General features: G+C 38.2%; 2 protein-coding genes across 2 annotated transcripts; one reads left to right on the top strand and one right to left on the bottom strand.

Annotated features, from left to right (window-relative positions):
* Nucleotides 1-764: 764 nt before the first annotated feature.
* CENPL (centromere protein L) lies at nt 765-17,521 on the bottom strand. The gene is made up of 5 exons (XM_061160728.1): nt 17,035-17,521; nt 11,284-11,460; nt 6,618-6,869; nt 2,682-3,224; nt 765-1,428 (listed from the first exon to the last, which is right to left on the bottom strand). Exons 2-5 carry the CDS (start codon nt 11,455-11,457, stop codon nt 1,357-1,359), a joined length of 1,041 nt encoding a protein of 346 aa, XP_061016711.1. The 5' UTR covers nt 11,458-11,460; nt 17,035-17,521; the 3' UTR covers nt 765-1,356.
* On the top strand, nt 6,878-11,273 carry LOC133069321 (small ribosomal subunit protein uS10-like). Its single transcript, XM_061160730.1, has one exon. The coding sequence runs from the start codon at nt 8,960-8,962 to the stop codon at nt 9,317-9,319; it is 360 nt and encodes a 119-aa protein (XP_061016713.1). The 5' UTR covers nt 6,878-8,959; the 3' UTR covers nt 9,320-11,273.
* Nucleotides 17,522-17,744: the final 223 nt, after the last annotated feature.

The following is a 17,744-nucleotide window of genomic DNA, read 5'->3' on the forward strand; positions in this document are numbered from 1 at the left end:
AAACATCACCTCCTCAGAGACATTGTTTGACAACTGTACATAAAATAGGCCCCATCCCAGTCACTCTTCTTCTTATTGCACTGCTTTATTTATAGCATTTATCTGTACCTGAAATTATTTATTTTTTGCCTTCCTCTCCTTGAATATAATTTCCATAAGACAGGGCTTTTTTTATCCTCACTACTAAATCTCTTATAATCCAATACAATTCTAAGTACAGAGAAGGAGCTTAATATTAGTTGAATCAGGGAAAGTCTGACTCCAAAGCCCATGCTTGTTTCACTACCTCTACTGTTCCTAGTATATGCGAAACAATACCCCATTCCAGAAGTTAGTCTTAGCTTTTTAATCACAGCCTATTAAAGTTATTTTCTTTCCAAGATTTTAAAAAACATTTTTTCTTAAGTTAAACAAAATGTTCCTCTGCTCAGTGAGTAAAAAGAAGTTTTAGACATAACATCTTATGCAAGTCTGTGTTGCATTATTTTGCAGTTTTCATCTGTAAAATGGAAGAGTAGGCTAAAATTAATTCACTTAATCTACAGATATTTTATAAGCACTGTGCTAAAATAAAACTAAGGACATGAAAGTTACATAAAACAATCCCTGCCCTCAAGAGACTCAAAGCTGTCTTTCAACTCTCTGATTTGTATGATTCCACATAGCCATTCTTGTAACCTTTATAGAGAAAAAGCCTATAACTTCCCATTCCCAGCACATTAAATAAAGGTTTTTCATCAAGGCACTGATAAAGAAACACAAGATTTCATTTTAAAAACTGAATATTTAATTTGACATTGCAATAAGAATTAAACAGTTAAAAACAGAAGGATATTAGTGGCTTAAAAAGGATAGCAACTTTAGTTTCCTTTGGAAAGGATTTTGATTGCCAGTTGTCTACAGCAAAACGGTGCTAGGAAAATGTCTGTAGAAGACAGAAAATCTCTCTGAATACAAGTCTAAAATGCTTAAAAATAGGGATTAAAGGTTTTAAAGATGCAAACCAGAAATATTCAGTATTAGAGGTATTTGATTTGAATCCTAAAAAGTCTGACATAATAAACATATATTTGTGAGGAAGATGGCCAACAAATTAACAACTCCGCATAGTCTATAGAGACTAGAATCCCAGACGATCATGACTATTACACAGTCACCTGGCTGTGGTTCATCCACTACCACCTTCTTTGTTCTTCTAGATCCTTCTTGGCTTTCACCTGGGTAACTCCAAGGCACTGTGAGGAAAACAGATGGATAGACGCCCATTTCTCCTGTAGTGCCTCTCAGCATAGCAATTAAGCAGACAGTCTGTGAGAAAAAGGTATTTAATCCACAACTTATAGTCCCCATAAGACCTCACTCAATTTGAAAAACTGCCAGTTCTGTCAAATACGCCAGCACTCCAATAAGGTATTTAGGACACAAAATCTGGGGGAAAAAAAGACAATTAAAATTAAATTTTATTAAAATTAAAATACAATTAATTATAATAATGTAGTTTGATATCTGATAAATATTCCAGACTTATTTTAAATTCTGTATCTATAAACTAAGCTATGAATAGGAAACAACTATTGTTATTCTAAGCCAAACAGATTACTTAATAAAGATGCCTGACTTTAATAAATTTGCAACTATTAGTCAATGCTGCTTAGAAGAAATTAGATTAAGATTCTTATTTATCCTGGCTTCCACTGATTAGCTACCTACCTTCTTAAAGGGGGGGGGGGGGGGGCGGGGGAAGGGTATCTATGAACCCCTTGGACTTATATATCTCCATTTTCTAGAAAGAGTTTCATAGCTTCCTTCTCAAAGGTATGTACGTGTGTCTAAGTTGCTTCAGCCGTGTCCGACTCTTTGCAACCCAATGCACTGTAGTCCTCCAGGTTCCTCTGTCCAGGGGTTTTCCAGGCAAGAACACTAGAGTGGGTTGCCAAGTCCTCCTCCAGCGGATATTTCTGACCTAGAGATTGAACCCACGTCTCTTATGTCTCTTACACTGGGAGGCTCTTTACCACTAGGTAAAGGCTCTTTACCACCTCTCAAAGGTATACACAATGCCAAAAATGTCTTGTAGAAACAAATCAGAGGCAGAAACTTAGTTAACACATTAATTTCAAACTTCTGAGAGGCAGTACAGTATTCCAGTTAAAAGTATATAAGCCTTTGAGTCAGATGCGTGGGTTTAAATTTCAACTCCACTTATTAGCTGTGTGATCCTTAGGGAGCCTACTTATCCTCTGTGCCACAATTTCCTCTTTACAACCTATGCAAGCAGGTTGTTATGAAAACTAAATGGGACAATATGTATAAAAATGCTTAATAATGCTTGGCACAGTTAGTGCTTGACAAATGTTAGCTATTATCATGGCATTATTTGAACCTAGGAACCACAATTACTGTCTTACATCATTAAGAGAGGTTCTTAGAATAGTCCAGATAAAACAGGGCCACCCTCATATTCACAGATGGATATGAACACACTATATAAAACAGTTTGAAAATATACTTATTAATAGAATGTGAGCATATGGAAGTAAAATTTAAAAATATATAAGGACTTCATGAAATTGAATTCTGAGTATTCCAAAGTATTTCTTCAACATGGAAAATATAATTGCTATGCATTCTGAAAACTATGCAGAAATAAGGAAAATAGCTAGATTTTAGTTCAAACTAACCTTTATTTTTCCATCAGTATGTGCTGAAGCTACAGATGTTGAAACACGAACCAATCTCGTGGCTGATAAATGAATTTTGAAATGCCTATGGAAATGTGAATACAGGCAGTCCATGAACAAGTCAACCTCCTCCTGGGTAACTTCCCCAGGTGTTTTGTGAACACTGTCCCATAAAGCTTTTGCATCTTCCGGATGTATGGCATAAGAAATGTCCAGACTATGAGGGCGACAGGGTACGGACCAAAGTAATTCAGTAGTGGCCATATAATGGTCCATTTTGCATGCAGTCCACATAGCAGCCATCCAGGAAAGATTAAATGCATTGATTGCTAAGGGACGGAAGTAACAGTCAAAAGTTTTCTGAAACCAGGTTCCAATTATAGCTGTATTAGTCTCTGCACCATTTGCAAGGAATAAGGGTAGACAGGTGAAATCTTCTGAAACAGTCTCCAGGAGACTGTCTCCAAATACACAGCAGAACCAACCAGTCCACAACACTTTCTCTTCTTTGTGCTCAGATGGCAATTGAGATTTTGACAAAATCTATGAAGGAAAATCAAACAGGTTCATTAAATTCAAAAGTACATTTATTCTGGACTTCCCTGGTGGTCCAGTGGTTAAGAATCCGCCTGCCAATGCACAGGACAGGGGTTGGATCCTTGGCCAGGGTAGATTTTCACATGCCTTGGGGCAACTAACCCCATGAGCCACAACCACTGGACCTGTGCCCTGGAGCCCATGCTCTGCAACAGGAGAAGCCACAAAATGAAAAGCCCTCACACTGCCAAATAGAGAATAACCCCAACTCACCAAAACTAGAGAAAGCCCTCACAAGCAACAAAGATCCTCGTACAGCAACGTAGCCAAAAATAAATAAATGAACTAAAAAACAAAAGTACGTTGACTCCTAAATTACATCTTCTCATCATTAATTAGTATAGTACATTTAAAAATAAGAAGATATGTTGAATTAATATTACCTGCCAAAAACCACACAGAGAACTGTCTCCCTAATCATTATTAGGGTTTATTTTCAAGTTAATTGACCTTTCTCCTAATACTCTGATTAGGACAAGGTATATTGCAAGATCTTGGTGCAACCAAATGCAAAATAAGGAACACCAATAAGGAACAGTATCCCGAAAAAAACAGTATAATCAGGAACAGTATCCCCAAAAAAAAAATCTCAACCTGAGAAGGGACTGAAAAGTAAAAGGCCTGAAAAAAAGGGACTGAAAAAGTAAAAGCAAAAATTCCAATGTGCTGGAATTATTCCACTGGGAAAGATGTCACTATTTCCTAAGGCAGCTCTGTCTATCCACTTAAAATGCTCTTTTGTGTGTTAGGCCCCATAGTTTCCAACCACTGGGCCTACTTTTTTCCTTACATGCATATAGATCAAATCTGATCTAATCTCTCTTCTACAGAAAAAGCCCTGCAAATATTTGATGGTCTCTTTCATATGCTGCAAAGGTCAATATCTCCAGTTTCTTCAACCATTCTTCCTATGACATACGTTCAAGTGCTCACACTATTTGGACACACTTCTCTGAAAACCTTTGGTGCAGGAGTCATTCGTAAGTGAACGTAAATACTTCAAAAACATCTGATTACAGAACTGTTACCACCTTTAACCTGTATTATACTCCTACTAATCTAACCTTAGATTGCAGTAGTTTTCTGGTTTTTAGTTGAAAACGTTACATAAATTAGCCCTACATACTCATTTTTGTTGTTAATAAGTAAATCCCCCACCCCCCACAACTCATACTAAGGCAATAAATGTATACCTATTAAAATTTTAATCTCTTTCAATTGACCCACTGTGCCAACCATTCAGATCTTCTAGAATCTTGATTATATTTTCCAGTAGATTGACTAACCCCTCAAATGTCAAATCTGTAAATTATATAACAAACATACCTTCCATATAGTTATAGAAGTTTTCATTGAAGTTCAACCAGGACAAGGTGAAGATCACAGCCCTATTATATCCCTTTAGAGACAATCATGGTCAATTACTTTGACCATTCTCCTCCTTGTTCAAAAAGTTATAAGACTTTCAAATACTTTAAAGCCCAGATATAGTATGTCTATCATATTTTCATAATCTAAAAGTCCTATAACCCTGTCAAGAAACAGACTTAATTTGAAAACTATTAGGATACTACACGAGGAATTCAAGAGGTCATTTCTATTTCTCACAAGAATATTTGCTTGCTTGATGACATGCAAACCATGTAACTCCTCAAGGCATCAACTGCTTTACTTGACAGAGACTGCTAATTATCTACCCAGTATCTATTTTTCCTTCCACAATAATACAGAGATTTTACTTGGGCTGGCAAAGTACCTACTAAAAACAATTTCTAGTCTCCCTTCCAACTGGGATGTAAAGAGAAGTTACTGTTGGCTCTCAGCAAGTCTCATTCAAAATTTACTCAGTGGCAGGCAACCCATCTGCCCTTCCCATCCTCCTCCTTCTCCTTGCCTTGAACTTACATATAATATTTAGAACTCCAGGAGCCAAGTTAGATTACAGTGAGACCATAAGCATGGAAGCCATGCACCAAGGATGATAGAGAAGACAGAAGGAGCTTAGATTATTAATAATTTCATGAAGCATTTATCAGCCTTGAAAAGCTTGCCTCTGGACACTTTTTTGCAAGATAACTAAACCTCTATCATCTTTAATTCACTGTTATTTAGACTTTCTGTTATAAGCACCTGAACCTAATCCCAATAATCCTGAAATCCTTGCCAATACCATAATCTATACCAGGGGTCAGCAAACCTTTTCTGTAGAGGGTCAGATAGAAAGTAAATACTTTAGGCTTTACAAGCCATATGGTCTCTGTAGCAACTACTCAACTCTGCTGTTGTAACACAAAAGCAGCCATAGACTACGGAAACAAATGAAAGGGGATCTATTTCAAGAAAACATAACTTACAAAGCCAAGCAGCAGGCTATATCTGGGCTTCAGGTCATAGTTTGCTGACCCCTAATCGAACAAACAAAATTTCAACTGTTTCAGAACTTACCAATGACTAAAATGAGTTAACTCAGCAGAAACAGAAGTAGCAGGCATAAATAATAAATCTGGTTTCTTAATAAAGGATAGTCATACTACTTTTATACACCACATATAGGAAGGAAAGTAAAATGTTACATTTCTAAGAGTAATCTGGTATGATATATCTACTTCTAGGATTTTAATCCCAGTAAAAACCATAGAAATATACAGATAAATTTACAAAAACGCAAAATTTACATTTAGTTACTCAAAATGACATGAGTTAACTAGTTACAGTGCAGATTTTTAGTTTAAAAAAAAGGCCATAATCATATTGCAAAAGTGCGGACAATATGATCACGATTTCAATAGATACAAATAGCCAAACAGACGTATATAGGTTCATGATGGAGTCTGCAGTTTTCTTACAATATCTTTGCCTAGTTTTGGTATTAGGGTAATACTGGCCTTCCCCTTAGCAAGTGTTACCTCTTCTTCTAGCCTCTGAAAAAGTTTGTAGGAAACTGGTATAACCTCGTCTCTAAATGTTGAGTGGAATTCACCAGTGAACCCATTCAGACCTGCTGCTTTCTGTTTTGGAAGGTTATTAATTATTGACTCCATTTCTTTACTAGGCCTAGGTCTATTCAGATTGTCTACTGCCAAATAGATGTATACCAAAATGTTATCCTGTGGTTTTTAACTTTGTTTGTACTTAAATATTTAAGTTTTCTTAAAAGAAACATGGTTATATTGAAAAAGGAAAAATCTAATTGTTATAATTTGATCAAACAAGATATAACATAGGTTATAAATCACACACTTGAGAATTTTAAAAACAGTAAGAATATAGTACAATTTCTAAACCAAAACAATGCACATTCTTTTCTCCTAGGAAGCAAATATGGCTTTCACGATATACCTGGACAAGAAATGCTTCAGGATCTCTTTGTGTTCCTTTCACTCCCATGAGAGTAGAGAAAATCACTTTGATGTTGAAGTCATCTCCCACTTCCACAGCAAGTCCTTTCTGCTTTTCAGCAGCAATAAATGCATTCAGAAGTTTAGAGTACTCTTTGAAATTAGTATAGGAGAATTTATACAAGGGAGTTAAACTATATAAAGTCCATTGTTTATGCAGAAGGAATGCAAACTTTTGAGGATCAACATCTTCCTAAAAAAAATCAAGACAAAAGAAGTCAGAGAATAAGGAAACATTAGGGGATTCCCTGGCGGCCCAGCGGCTGAGAACCTGCCTCGCAATACAGCGGACACCAGTTCAGTCCAAGAAGATTCCACGCGCCTCAGAGCAACTAAGCTCCTGTGCTAGTGCAGTCATGGATAAATAAATAAAATAAAATATAATAAAAAAAGAATTTGGAAACTGAAAACTTATCACAGTATTTCAAGTATTTAATACAGATCTATTACTGGGTACCTGATCTTCGCATTCCAGTCAAACTGAGTTTGTAGGACTCTTTGAAGATCTTTGAACAGACTTTTGCATCTGCTGTGCCTTCCCTTTTTGATGTTCTTCCCAAAGTGTTTACAGGACATGGTCCTTTCCTTTCTTTAGGTCTCTGCCCAAATGTCACTCAAGAGGGCACCCTATCCAAAGCAGCACCTGCATCCATTCCAACTGTATCACTCTGTATCTCCTTAACATGTTTTTTTTCTTCCCACAGCATTATCTGACATTATGTACTTGTCTATATTTTTGGAATCACAGGTACCATCAAAAACAAAATACTTCATTTGTCCTGGCCCTGTGGCATTGTTGAGGGTCTTCACATACACCCCCATATAAGCTCCTAGTTTTATCCTGAATTGAAAATTTTCTATAGAATCCATAATTCCTGATATAGTCTCACAGTTCCACCTCTCTTTTAGAACTTTCAACACAGATGTCCACTTGACAAAAATATTTGTCCTGGCTGAAGTACTCACAGAAAAGTTATAAACCTTTTTTCTTATTACTATCAAAAGATTTGGGGCAAAAAAGGTTGGGGGGAGATTCCCTGGCAGTCCAGTGGTTAGGACTTGGTGCTCTCACTGCAGGGGCCCAGGTTCAACCTCTGGTTAGGGAATTATGATCCCACAAGCCCATTGGTGCAACCAAAAAAAGATTTGGCAAAATTATCTGTATCACATAGAGAAAAGGAAACACTGAACTGGACATTCCATTCTTGAATTTATATATAATCTCTGTTTTCTGGTTAAAAGCTATCACTTTCATTACCAGGGCTAGGAATTTTTAAGGAAGTTTTCATAAAGAAGCAAAAATTTTCTCATATCCCAAAAGATACTAGACCTACAACAGAGAAAAGGAAACAAAGTTATACGGAAGGTGTGGGTGACTGATTGGTCAGACTTCTTGCTAACTGACTCAGAAGCATCCATCAAACTTGTATTCACTAGGGCTTTATTTCATGCTTCAATAAAATTACAAATTAAGAATGTTGATATACAAGATTTAGGGTTTTTAATGAATGATCAAAACAGCATATTGCCACTAGACAAATCTGGGACAGTATAAACACCAAAATAATTTAGTAAGGAATTAGAAAAATTTAAAAAACAAAACAAAAACAGGAATTCATAAGAATGAAATCAGAATACTCCCTAACACCATACACAAAAATAAACTCAAAATGGATTAAAGACCTAAATGTTAAGACCAATCACAAAAGGGGAAACACAGCAAGAACTCTCTGACATAAATCATATCAAGATCTTTTTTGATCCACCTCCTGGAATAATTAAAGTAAGAAAAAAAAATAAACAAATGGGACCTAATTAAACTTAAAAAGCTTTTGCACAGCAAAGACAACCATAAATGAGACGAAAAGACAACCCTCAGGAGAAAATATTTGCAAACAAAGCAACTGACATGGGATTAATCTCCAAAATATACAAACAGCTCATGAAGCTCAATATTAAATTAAAAAACCACCCAATCAAAAATGGGCAGAAGACCTAAATAGACATTTCTCCAAAGAATATATACAGATGGCCAAGAGACACATGAAAAGATGCTCAGTATCACTAATTATTAGAGAAATGCAGAACAAAACTACAATGAGGTATCACCTCACACTGGTCAGAATAGTCATCATCAAAAAAATCTCTAAGCATCAAATGTCGACTCTTTGAGGAAGACATGGCTGCCACTGCAGCAGAGCCCTTGCCACCTGCCCCTGCTCATGATTCACCACTGTTTGCTCTTGTGGACGAACCAGTCGCTCAGGAAGCTGCACCACAGCCATGGCCTTTAAAGGCACCAGCAAGATTCCTGTGGAGCCAGAGGTGGCCATTCACTGGATTAGGATTACCCTCACCAGTCGCAGCCTGAAGTCTCTAGAGAAGGAATGTGCCTACCTGATCAGAGGTGTGAAGGAAAAGAATCTCAGAGTGAAAAGACCTCTTCGGATGCCTACCAAGACTCTGAGAATAACTACAAGGAAAACTCCTTGTGGTGAAGGTTCTAAGACTTGGGATCAATTCCAGACAAGGATCCACAAGCGACTCACTGACCTGCACAGTCCCTGTGAGATTGTCAAGAAGATCACTTCCGTTAGTATTGAGCCAAGAGTCAAGGTGGAAGTCACCACTGCTGATGCCTAAATCAAACTTTTTAATAAACTGATAATCAGTTGTTAAAAATAAATAAATACATAAATGCTGGAGAGGGTGTGGACAAAAGGGAACCCTCTTGCACTACTGGTGGGAATGTAAATTCATACAACCACTATGCAGAACAGTATGGACAGTCCTTAAAAAAACTAAAAACAGAACTACCATATGACCCAGCAATCCCATTCCTGGGCATATATCCTGAGAAAACCATAATTCAAAAAGACCCAAAGTTCATTGCAGCACAGTTTACAATAGTCAGGACATGGAAGCAACCTAAATGTCCACTGACAAATGAATAAAGATGTAGTACGTATATACAATGGAGTACTATTCAGCCATAAAAAAAGAATGAAATCAGGTCATCTGTAGGGATATGGATGGACCTAGCATCTGTCATACAGACTGAAGTAAATCAGAAGGAAAAAAATAAATATCATATACTAATGAAGGTATGTGGAATCTAGAAAAACGGTACAGATGCTATATGCAGGGCAGGAGCAGAGATGCAGACATAGGGAAAGGACATGTGGACATGGCGGGGAGGGGCAGCTGGGATGAACTGGGAGACTGGGACTGCATGCGTGCACTACCGTGTACAAAAGAGACACCTCGTGGGAACCTACAGAGTAGCACCGGGAGCTCAGCTCAGTACTCTGTGGTGACCGAGAGGGCTGGGCCGGGGTGCGGAGAGGCCTGAGAGGAAGTGGAGATACACACACACACACACATATAGCTGGTTCACTTTGTTGTATGGCAGAAACTAACAACAGTGTAAAGCAATTATACCCCAATAAAAAAATAAATTTAAAATGATAAATAAGATTTAATGAATCCATACTGATAAATGGATAAATAAATGGAATAGAAATGAGAATGGCCTAAAATAAAATACCAAAAGCTAGCTGGAAAATACGGAGCAAACAGAGATGGAAAACCATTATTTTGCAACCAACATGATAAAGATGGAACTAGGCAACTCTCCTCAATGCTCTGTAGAGACCTAAATGGGAAGGAAATCCAAAAAAGAGGGGACATATGTATATATATATAGCTGATTCACTTTGCTGTACAACAGGAACTAACACAATGCTATAAAGCAACTTTATACTCCAATTTATACTCCAATAAACACTAATTTTAAAAAGATAACCAGTAAGACTGAAAAAATTAAAACATAAATAAAAACTAAGATAAATAATTTTTAAAAATAGGATCAAGCAAAAAACATCAATGGATAAGGGATGTTAAGTTTAAAGTGAAATTTTGACAAGGCACAAGATATATGTATTATCTTAAAGTGTCTCCCCACAGACTGCTTATTAGTTGCAGGGGAATAAAACAGTAATTTTGGGGCAACATTTTCTAACAGTGTGATCAAAATTAACATAACCTATGTGCTATCAGGTGTTACTCCCCCAAAAAGGACACAACAGCACCTATACAATATTCCAGTGAGCGATACATAACTTTAGTCTAATCTTGCGAAAACATCGGACAAATACAATGTTCCTCATTTTGTATTGCTTCCCTGGTGGCGCAGACGGTAAAGAATCCGTCTACAATGTGGGAGACCTGGGTTCCATCCCTGGGTTGGGAAGATCCCCTGGAAGAGGGCCTGGCAACCCACTCCAGTACCCAATACAAAATGAGGACATTCTATTCAAAAAAGGAAGAGGAGGAAACATATTCTTCAAAACTGTCAGTGTCATAAAAGAGAAATATTGTGGAAACATTCCAAATTAAAGGAAGTTAAAAAACATATGGCACTGACAGCACAAATAATTGTTTTAACCATTTCTCATTTATTACTTGAGGGAGTAAGAAGACACTAAAAGTATCTTTTAGTAACAAATATTTATAATATATATATAGTAAATAGTAACAAAAATTTAAATGTTTTGTTCACAGACATTCTCAGTTACTGGTAACACAAAGGAACACAAAAAACATACCTGCAGTTGTGAACCCTGGGGGATTTTCCTTCGCGGTGGAGTTGGGATAAATGAAGTCTGCTTCCTGACTGATTCTAATCGTTTCTGCAGAGGGGTGGCGCCTATAAAGAAATCTTTAAGCCTTGAGGAAGCATCTTGTCTAGGAGTCAATTCCGGTGTATCATAAGAATCCATGGTCTGCATAAAAAGAAATAAAACCAGAATACCAAACACTAAGAAGTTAATTCATGTTCGTAGTTTCACTGATTCTTCTCCCTACTGTAAAGGAATTCTTTCTCTCTCCCTCCCTCTCTCTGCCTCAAGTTTGGCTTTTTAACCAAGTCCTATATTTCTCATTGGCTAACAGGCTATCTTCATGAACATCTTACTGATATCTCAAACACAGTATGTTCAAAACTAAATTCAACTCCTTCCCTTCTCCTCCTTCTAAAAGCTAACTGGTCCATTTTCAAATTCCTGTCAATTTTCTAAGTTAATTTAAATTTGTTTAAGTAGTCTCCCACTTCTACTTTTTAACATATAGTCATTAAGCATATTCTTTTGCACTTTTCTCTTCCTCAGTTTCCCCATTCAATCCCAAAGCTACTTCCTTAACCAGGTCTTATTACCACAATCGAGCATTCCATATCTGAGGGCAATCCATTTTTCAGAAATGGCACTTTTAAAATAATGAAAAAACAAAAAACAAAACAAACAAAAAGAAATGACACTTTATTATTAGTCACCTGTACAAACACTTTACAGTAGTAAGAAAAATTCTCCTCTTCTGCTGGGTACTCTTTATTTCATAATTCAGCTTGTTCTTACCCTTCTCCTAGACATAAACACATTCTCATCTTCATGTGTCTGCCTATCAGCTATATTCCCTATCTCAGGTGTTCTTTTTCCATTCCATCTCCATCAAGACTATGTTTGAATTTAATCCCCTTTCAAATAGCATGGTTTTATTACCCATTTTCCCCCCAGAAGACCTATGTTACACACTTCTGTCTGTGTCTGTATCAGTGGCTCATTCCTGGAAGCAGTGTACATGTGTGTATAGAAGGAGGTCTCATGGGTAAATATTTTGAAAAAGGCCCAAAGCCCTCTAGATGAGTCTAACAAAATCCCTCAAGAATGTTCTGCAAAGTCTTTGAGATTCATAATGCACCAGCCCGTCCCCAGGGGCTCAGTGGTCAAGAATCCACTTGCCAACGCAGGAGACACAGGCTCGATCCCTGGATCAGGAAGATCCCTTGGACAAGGAAATGGCAACCCACTCCAGTACTCTTTGCTGGGAAATCCTATGGACAGAGAAGCCCGGTGGGCTATAGTACTTGGAGTCACAGTGAGTCAGACACGACTTAGCAAGTAAACCAGCCCATACAGCTCTCTTTGATCACCTAGTCTATATCACTAATTTTGGCCCAAATTCATTTACTTCCTTGTATTATTTTTTTGGTGTGCATTTCCTCTTTTCCCGGTAAGACTAAACTACTTTGAAACTGTGCTCTTTGTATTTCTCTTGTATAATTTCCCTACTATGATGCTGAATACTCTTTGTTAAGGAAGTATTGGTTTAATTGAAACGAAGTATTTCACAGAACCCCGAAATTGAAAGGAGTTATGATTTAAAAGTTTTAAAAATTATTCCCAAGTACTGGCACAGTTGCACTTCCCCGGCGGCTAGTGGTAAAGAACCCACCTACTAATGCAAGACATAAGGGTCAGGAAAATCCCATGAAGGAGGGCACAGCACCCTACTCCAGTATTCTTGCCTGGATAATCCCATGGAGCCTGGTGTCCTATAGTCCATGGGGCCACAAGAGTTGGACTCTTAGCAATTAAACTACAATTGGCATGGTTACCCTTTTAAAATTTTTTTCACAAGTTTTTATTACTATATTTAAATTTCATCAGGTCAAAATATGACACACTCTATTATCTTGCACAAAACTCCATACATAAATTAAATACATAGTTCTCAAAGCCCAGATAATGCCCAGAGCAAGATCATATACAATTTAAATAGCAGCTCCTGTAAAGCAGTCTAGCTTTAAATTTGTACAGAATTTTCTATTCAAAAGGGAATTTAATCAATATCACTTACAGAGAATGTTTTCTTTTTCAAATTTGTTATTTGGAATAATTGCTAACATTTATTGAGTATTCATTATGTGCCAGGTACTTTTCTAAACGCTTAACAATCCTATGAGGTGAGTTATTATATTCCCAGCTAACAGACGGAAAGACAAAGAAATTAACTTTCTAAAGTTACAAAGTAACTTCCCAAAGTCATGCAGTTAAAGATGCAAAAGCCAGAATTTAAATGCAGACAGTCTTAACACCAGAGTGGGTGCTCTTACCTCGTCGTTTCATGCCAGTTTTCAGTAGGCATCAATTTCAAGACAAAATAAGCCCGACTAAATTTGACTCCTCTTAAAAGAGTAATGCTATAAATTCCAAAAAAAAATTAAAGTCTATCTAGGTGAGAGAAAACTGGAGATACCAACAGAACATTTCACATAAGGATGGGCATGATAAAGGACAGAAACAGCAGGGACCTAACAGAAGCAGAAGAGATTAAGCGGTGATGGCAAGAAAATACAGAAGAACTATACAAAAAAGGTCTTAATGATCCTGGATAACCGCAACGGTGTGGTCACTCACTCACCTAGAGCCAGACACCCTGGAGTGTGAAGTGATGTGGGCCTTAGGAAGCATTAATGCGAACAAAGCAAGAGGAGGTGATGGAATTCCAGCTGAGCTATTTCAAATCCTTAAAAATGATGCTTTTATAGTGCTGTACTCAATAGGTCAGCAAATTTGGAAAACTCAGCAGTGGCCACAGGACTGGAAAAGGTCAGTTATCATTCCAGTCCTAAAGAAGGGCAAGGCCAAAAAATGTTCAAACTACCATACAATTGCGCTCATTTCACATGCTAGTAAGATGATGTCAAAATCCTTCGAGCTAGGTTTCAACAGTACATGAAGGCAGAGGAACAAGAGATCAAATTGCCAACATTCACTGGATCACAGAGAAAGCAAGGGAATTCCATAAAAACATCTACTTCTGTATCACTGACTACGCTAAAGCCTTTGTGTGGATCACAACAAACTGTAGAAAATTCTTAAAAAGATGGGAACACAAGACCACTTTACCTGTCTCCTGAGAAACCTGTATGTTGGTCAAGAAGCAACAATTAGAACAAGACATGGAACAAAGGACGGGTTCAGAATTGGGAAAGAAGTACAACAAGGCTGTATATTGTCACCCTGTTTATTTAAAGTCTATGCAGAGTACATCATGGGAAATGCCAGGCTGGATGAATCCCAAGCTGGAATCAAGATTACCTGGAGAAATATCAACAATCTCAGATATGCAGATACCACCACTCTAATGGCAAAAAGTGAAAGGGAACTAAAAAGTCTCTTAATGAGGGTGAAAGAGCAGAGTGAAAAAAGCTGGCTTAAAACTCAACATTCAAAAAACTAAGATCATGGTATCTGGTCCCATCATTTCATGGCAAATAGAAGGGTAAAAAGTGAAAGCAGTGACAGATTTCTTGGACTCCAAAACCATTGCAGACCGTGACTGCAGACATGAAATTAAAAGATACTCTTTGGACGAAGTGTATTACACCTAGACAGTGTATTAAAAAGCAGAGACATCACTTGGCCAACAAAAGTCCGTTTAGTGAAAGCTATGCTTTTTTCAGTAGTAATGTACGGATGTGAGAGTTGGACCATAAAGAAGGCTGAGCGCCAAAGAATTGACGTTTTTCGAACTGCGGTGCTGGAGAAGACTTTGAGAGTCCCTTGGACGGCAGGGAGATCAAAAGGGTCAACCCTAAAGCAAATCAACCTTGAATATTCATTGGAAGGACTGATACTGAAGCTGAAGTTCCAATATTTTGGCTACCTGATTCAAAGAGCCACCTCAACAGAAAAGACCCCAATGCTGGGAAAGATTGAAGGCTAAAGCAGAAGGGCGTGGCAGAGGATGAGATGGTTAGATAGCATCACTGACACAATGGACATGAATCTGAGCAAACTCCAGGAGACAGTGAAGGGCAGAGGAGCCTGGCATGCTGTAGTCCATGGGGTGGCAGAGTCAGACACGACTTAGCAACTGAACAACAACAAAAGGGAGAGAAAGACTACTAGCTTAAAGGATTGGTTTTGAGAAAACATTTCCCTTGAGCATTTAATACTACAGCAATGTGAAATAGCCCAATCCATGCATTAAAGATCAGAAAATTATTTATATATATTTTATTTTCTCATTCCATACTCAACAATGAGTATTTTTGCCCTGTCTGATAATTAAAGAGATTAAAAATATATCTTGATTCAATATTTTACTGTCCTAATATTCTTCCAAGTATAAGGAGAGAGGTCCTTTTACTTGCTTTCTAAAGTCAAACCATCAACTAATATTCTCAATCTCCATATTCCTTCACATTCCCCTTAGGCACAATCTTCCATGTTTATTTCAAACCTCTATCATCTCTTATCTCTATTCCACAGGATACTTTTCTTCCACTGCTGAGCATATTCTCATATTCCTAACACTAAAAATTTTTTGTTTAAAACCTATTCATCTCATTCCTTTTGAGACCAATTTCCTGGAATTGTGGTATACAACTATTGCCTCCATTTACTAATAAATATTTTACTAGATATCTTCAGCAATCTCTTATGTATCTATCACTATAAAGACACTGCAATTTGAAGATTACCACTGCCCTTTGAAGACTGTCAACAATGTTTTTGTGAAAATCATGGACAATCACTGGGTCATCAAGTTTGCTCATCCTTATTCCTCTAAACTTTCTGCTATCTTGTTCTTTTCAAACACTCAACTATTTCTCCTCCTTGTTTCTTATAGTTTCTTCTGATTCATTTGCTGACTCCTTTGCTTCCTCCAGTTGCAACAACTGGTGTCTCCCCAAACTCTGAAATCACTTGTTTTCCATAAGGAAACATTCATTCAATATGTGACTCCTCTGGTCCCATACCTTTGCACCCGCATTTCCAATTTCCTGTAAAACACTGAACTTCTGTGTCCTCGAACTCATTAAGGTCAAAGCTAAACATTATTCCACGACCAGTCTTTCCTCTCCAACTACCCTGTTTCTCAGTAACAGTTCCAATTCTTCCTTCTCATTTTTCTCCCTGCCCATTAAAATACACCTTAGTCATCTTTTACTCTTCAGTCAAGTTTTACATCAAATTACCATCAAATTCTGACATATTTCTTAAAAATATACTCATTAGCCCTCTCAAATCACCTTCACTTCCATTCTTAATTTTAGCCACTTATTCCCAACCCAAGCCCCCTTCCCCAACCCAACCCTTTCCCCAACCCAAGACTAGTTTTTCCACAGACACCTCTTTTACCTTGTTATTATCTTGCTTGAGATCCTGTAACAATTCCCACACATCTAAATAAACGGTGTCACAACTCTCTGTCTGGGCTTCAAGGCACTACCTTATCTGATCATAGTATCTGACCCTATTCGGGTTCACTCTTTACTGCTTTAGTTCTTACCCCAAGATCCATGGACAAACGGTCTTTCCAAAATCTAACAGCCCTCTAAGGTTGGATGCAAAATGTTTCATGCATGTGTAATTGGTAGGAGAAGGGGGTGAAGAAAGACCTTGCAGAGGATGCACTTGAGCAGCCAAGTATTGTAAGGGTAACGACCACACGACAGGGAAAAACACAGAGTTTACTGCTATGGCTGAACTAATAACAAAGCATCTTACCAATAAAATGCTGTGACGACGCTGTCACCCATTCCCTTCACGAATCATTCTTCAAGCCGGGATCCAAAACTACATCGAAACGGAAATCCCTCGAAGTAAAAAAGTCGCCAAAATGACAGCAAAGAGAAAGTCCAGAGGAACCCCTGGCCCTCCCAAATTCCCTCTCCCTCCAACACAAGACGCTTCAAGACCGACGCAAACGGGCCCAGCAAGAAGACCTCCGCTCCCAAGGACGCCAGGCCAGCTCGGCACTTCAAGCCGGAAGGGATATATCCGCAGCCTCAACCACCAGCTCGGCGACTCTCGCTCATAAGGAGTCTGCTTCAGCCCGCGGAGGGAAAGGGCAAGGGACAATGTGTCCCACCTCGCCCCTCTGCACTAGAGCCCTCAGGGGCCAACATCAGCTCGGAAATCCCGCCCTTGAGAAGCGGCAACTTGGCGTTCAGCCGCCTCCTCCGTTTAAAATCGTTTCCCGACTCGCTCTGCGGGCGGACGCAGGACGTCTCCGCGGCGCCGATTCCAAGTCTGTGAAGCTAATGAAGCAACTACGGTCGCCATTTTAACTGAGGGCATGGGAACGCTCTAACTGCTACCGTCTATTTCCCTACTCTCACTTGTCATTTTCCTCCCTTTTCTACCAGCGTTAAGCACTCCTTCAAATTTCCTCCCGTAGTAAAGATGGCTGCGACGACACCTTTCCCCCTCCCCCG

This window comes from Dama dama, chromosome 14 (genome assembly GCF_033118175.1).
Source record: "Dama dama isolate Ldn47 chromosome 14, ASM3311817v1, whole genome shotgun sequence".
NCBI classification, from domain to species: domain Eukaryota; kingdom Metazoa; phylum Chordata; class Mammalia; order Artiodactyla; family Cervidae; genus Dama; species Dama dama.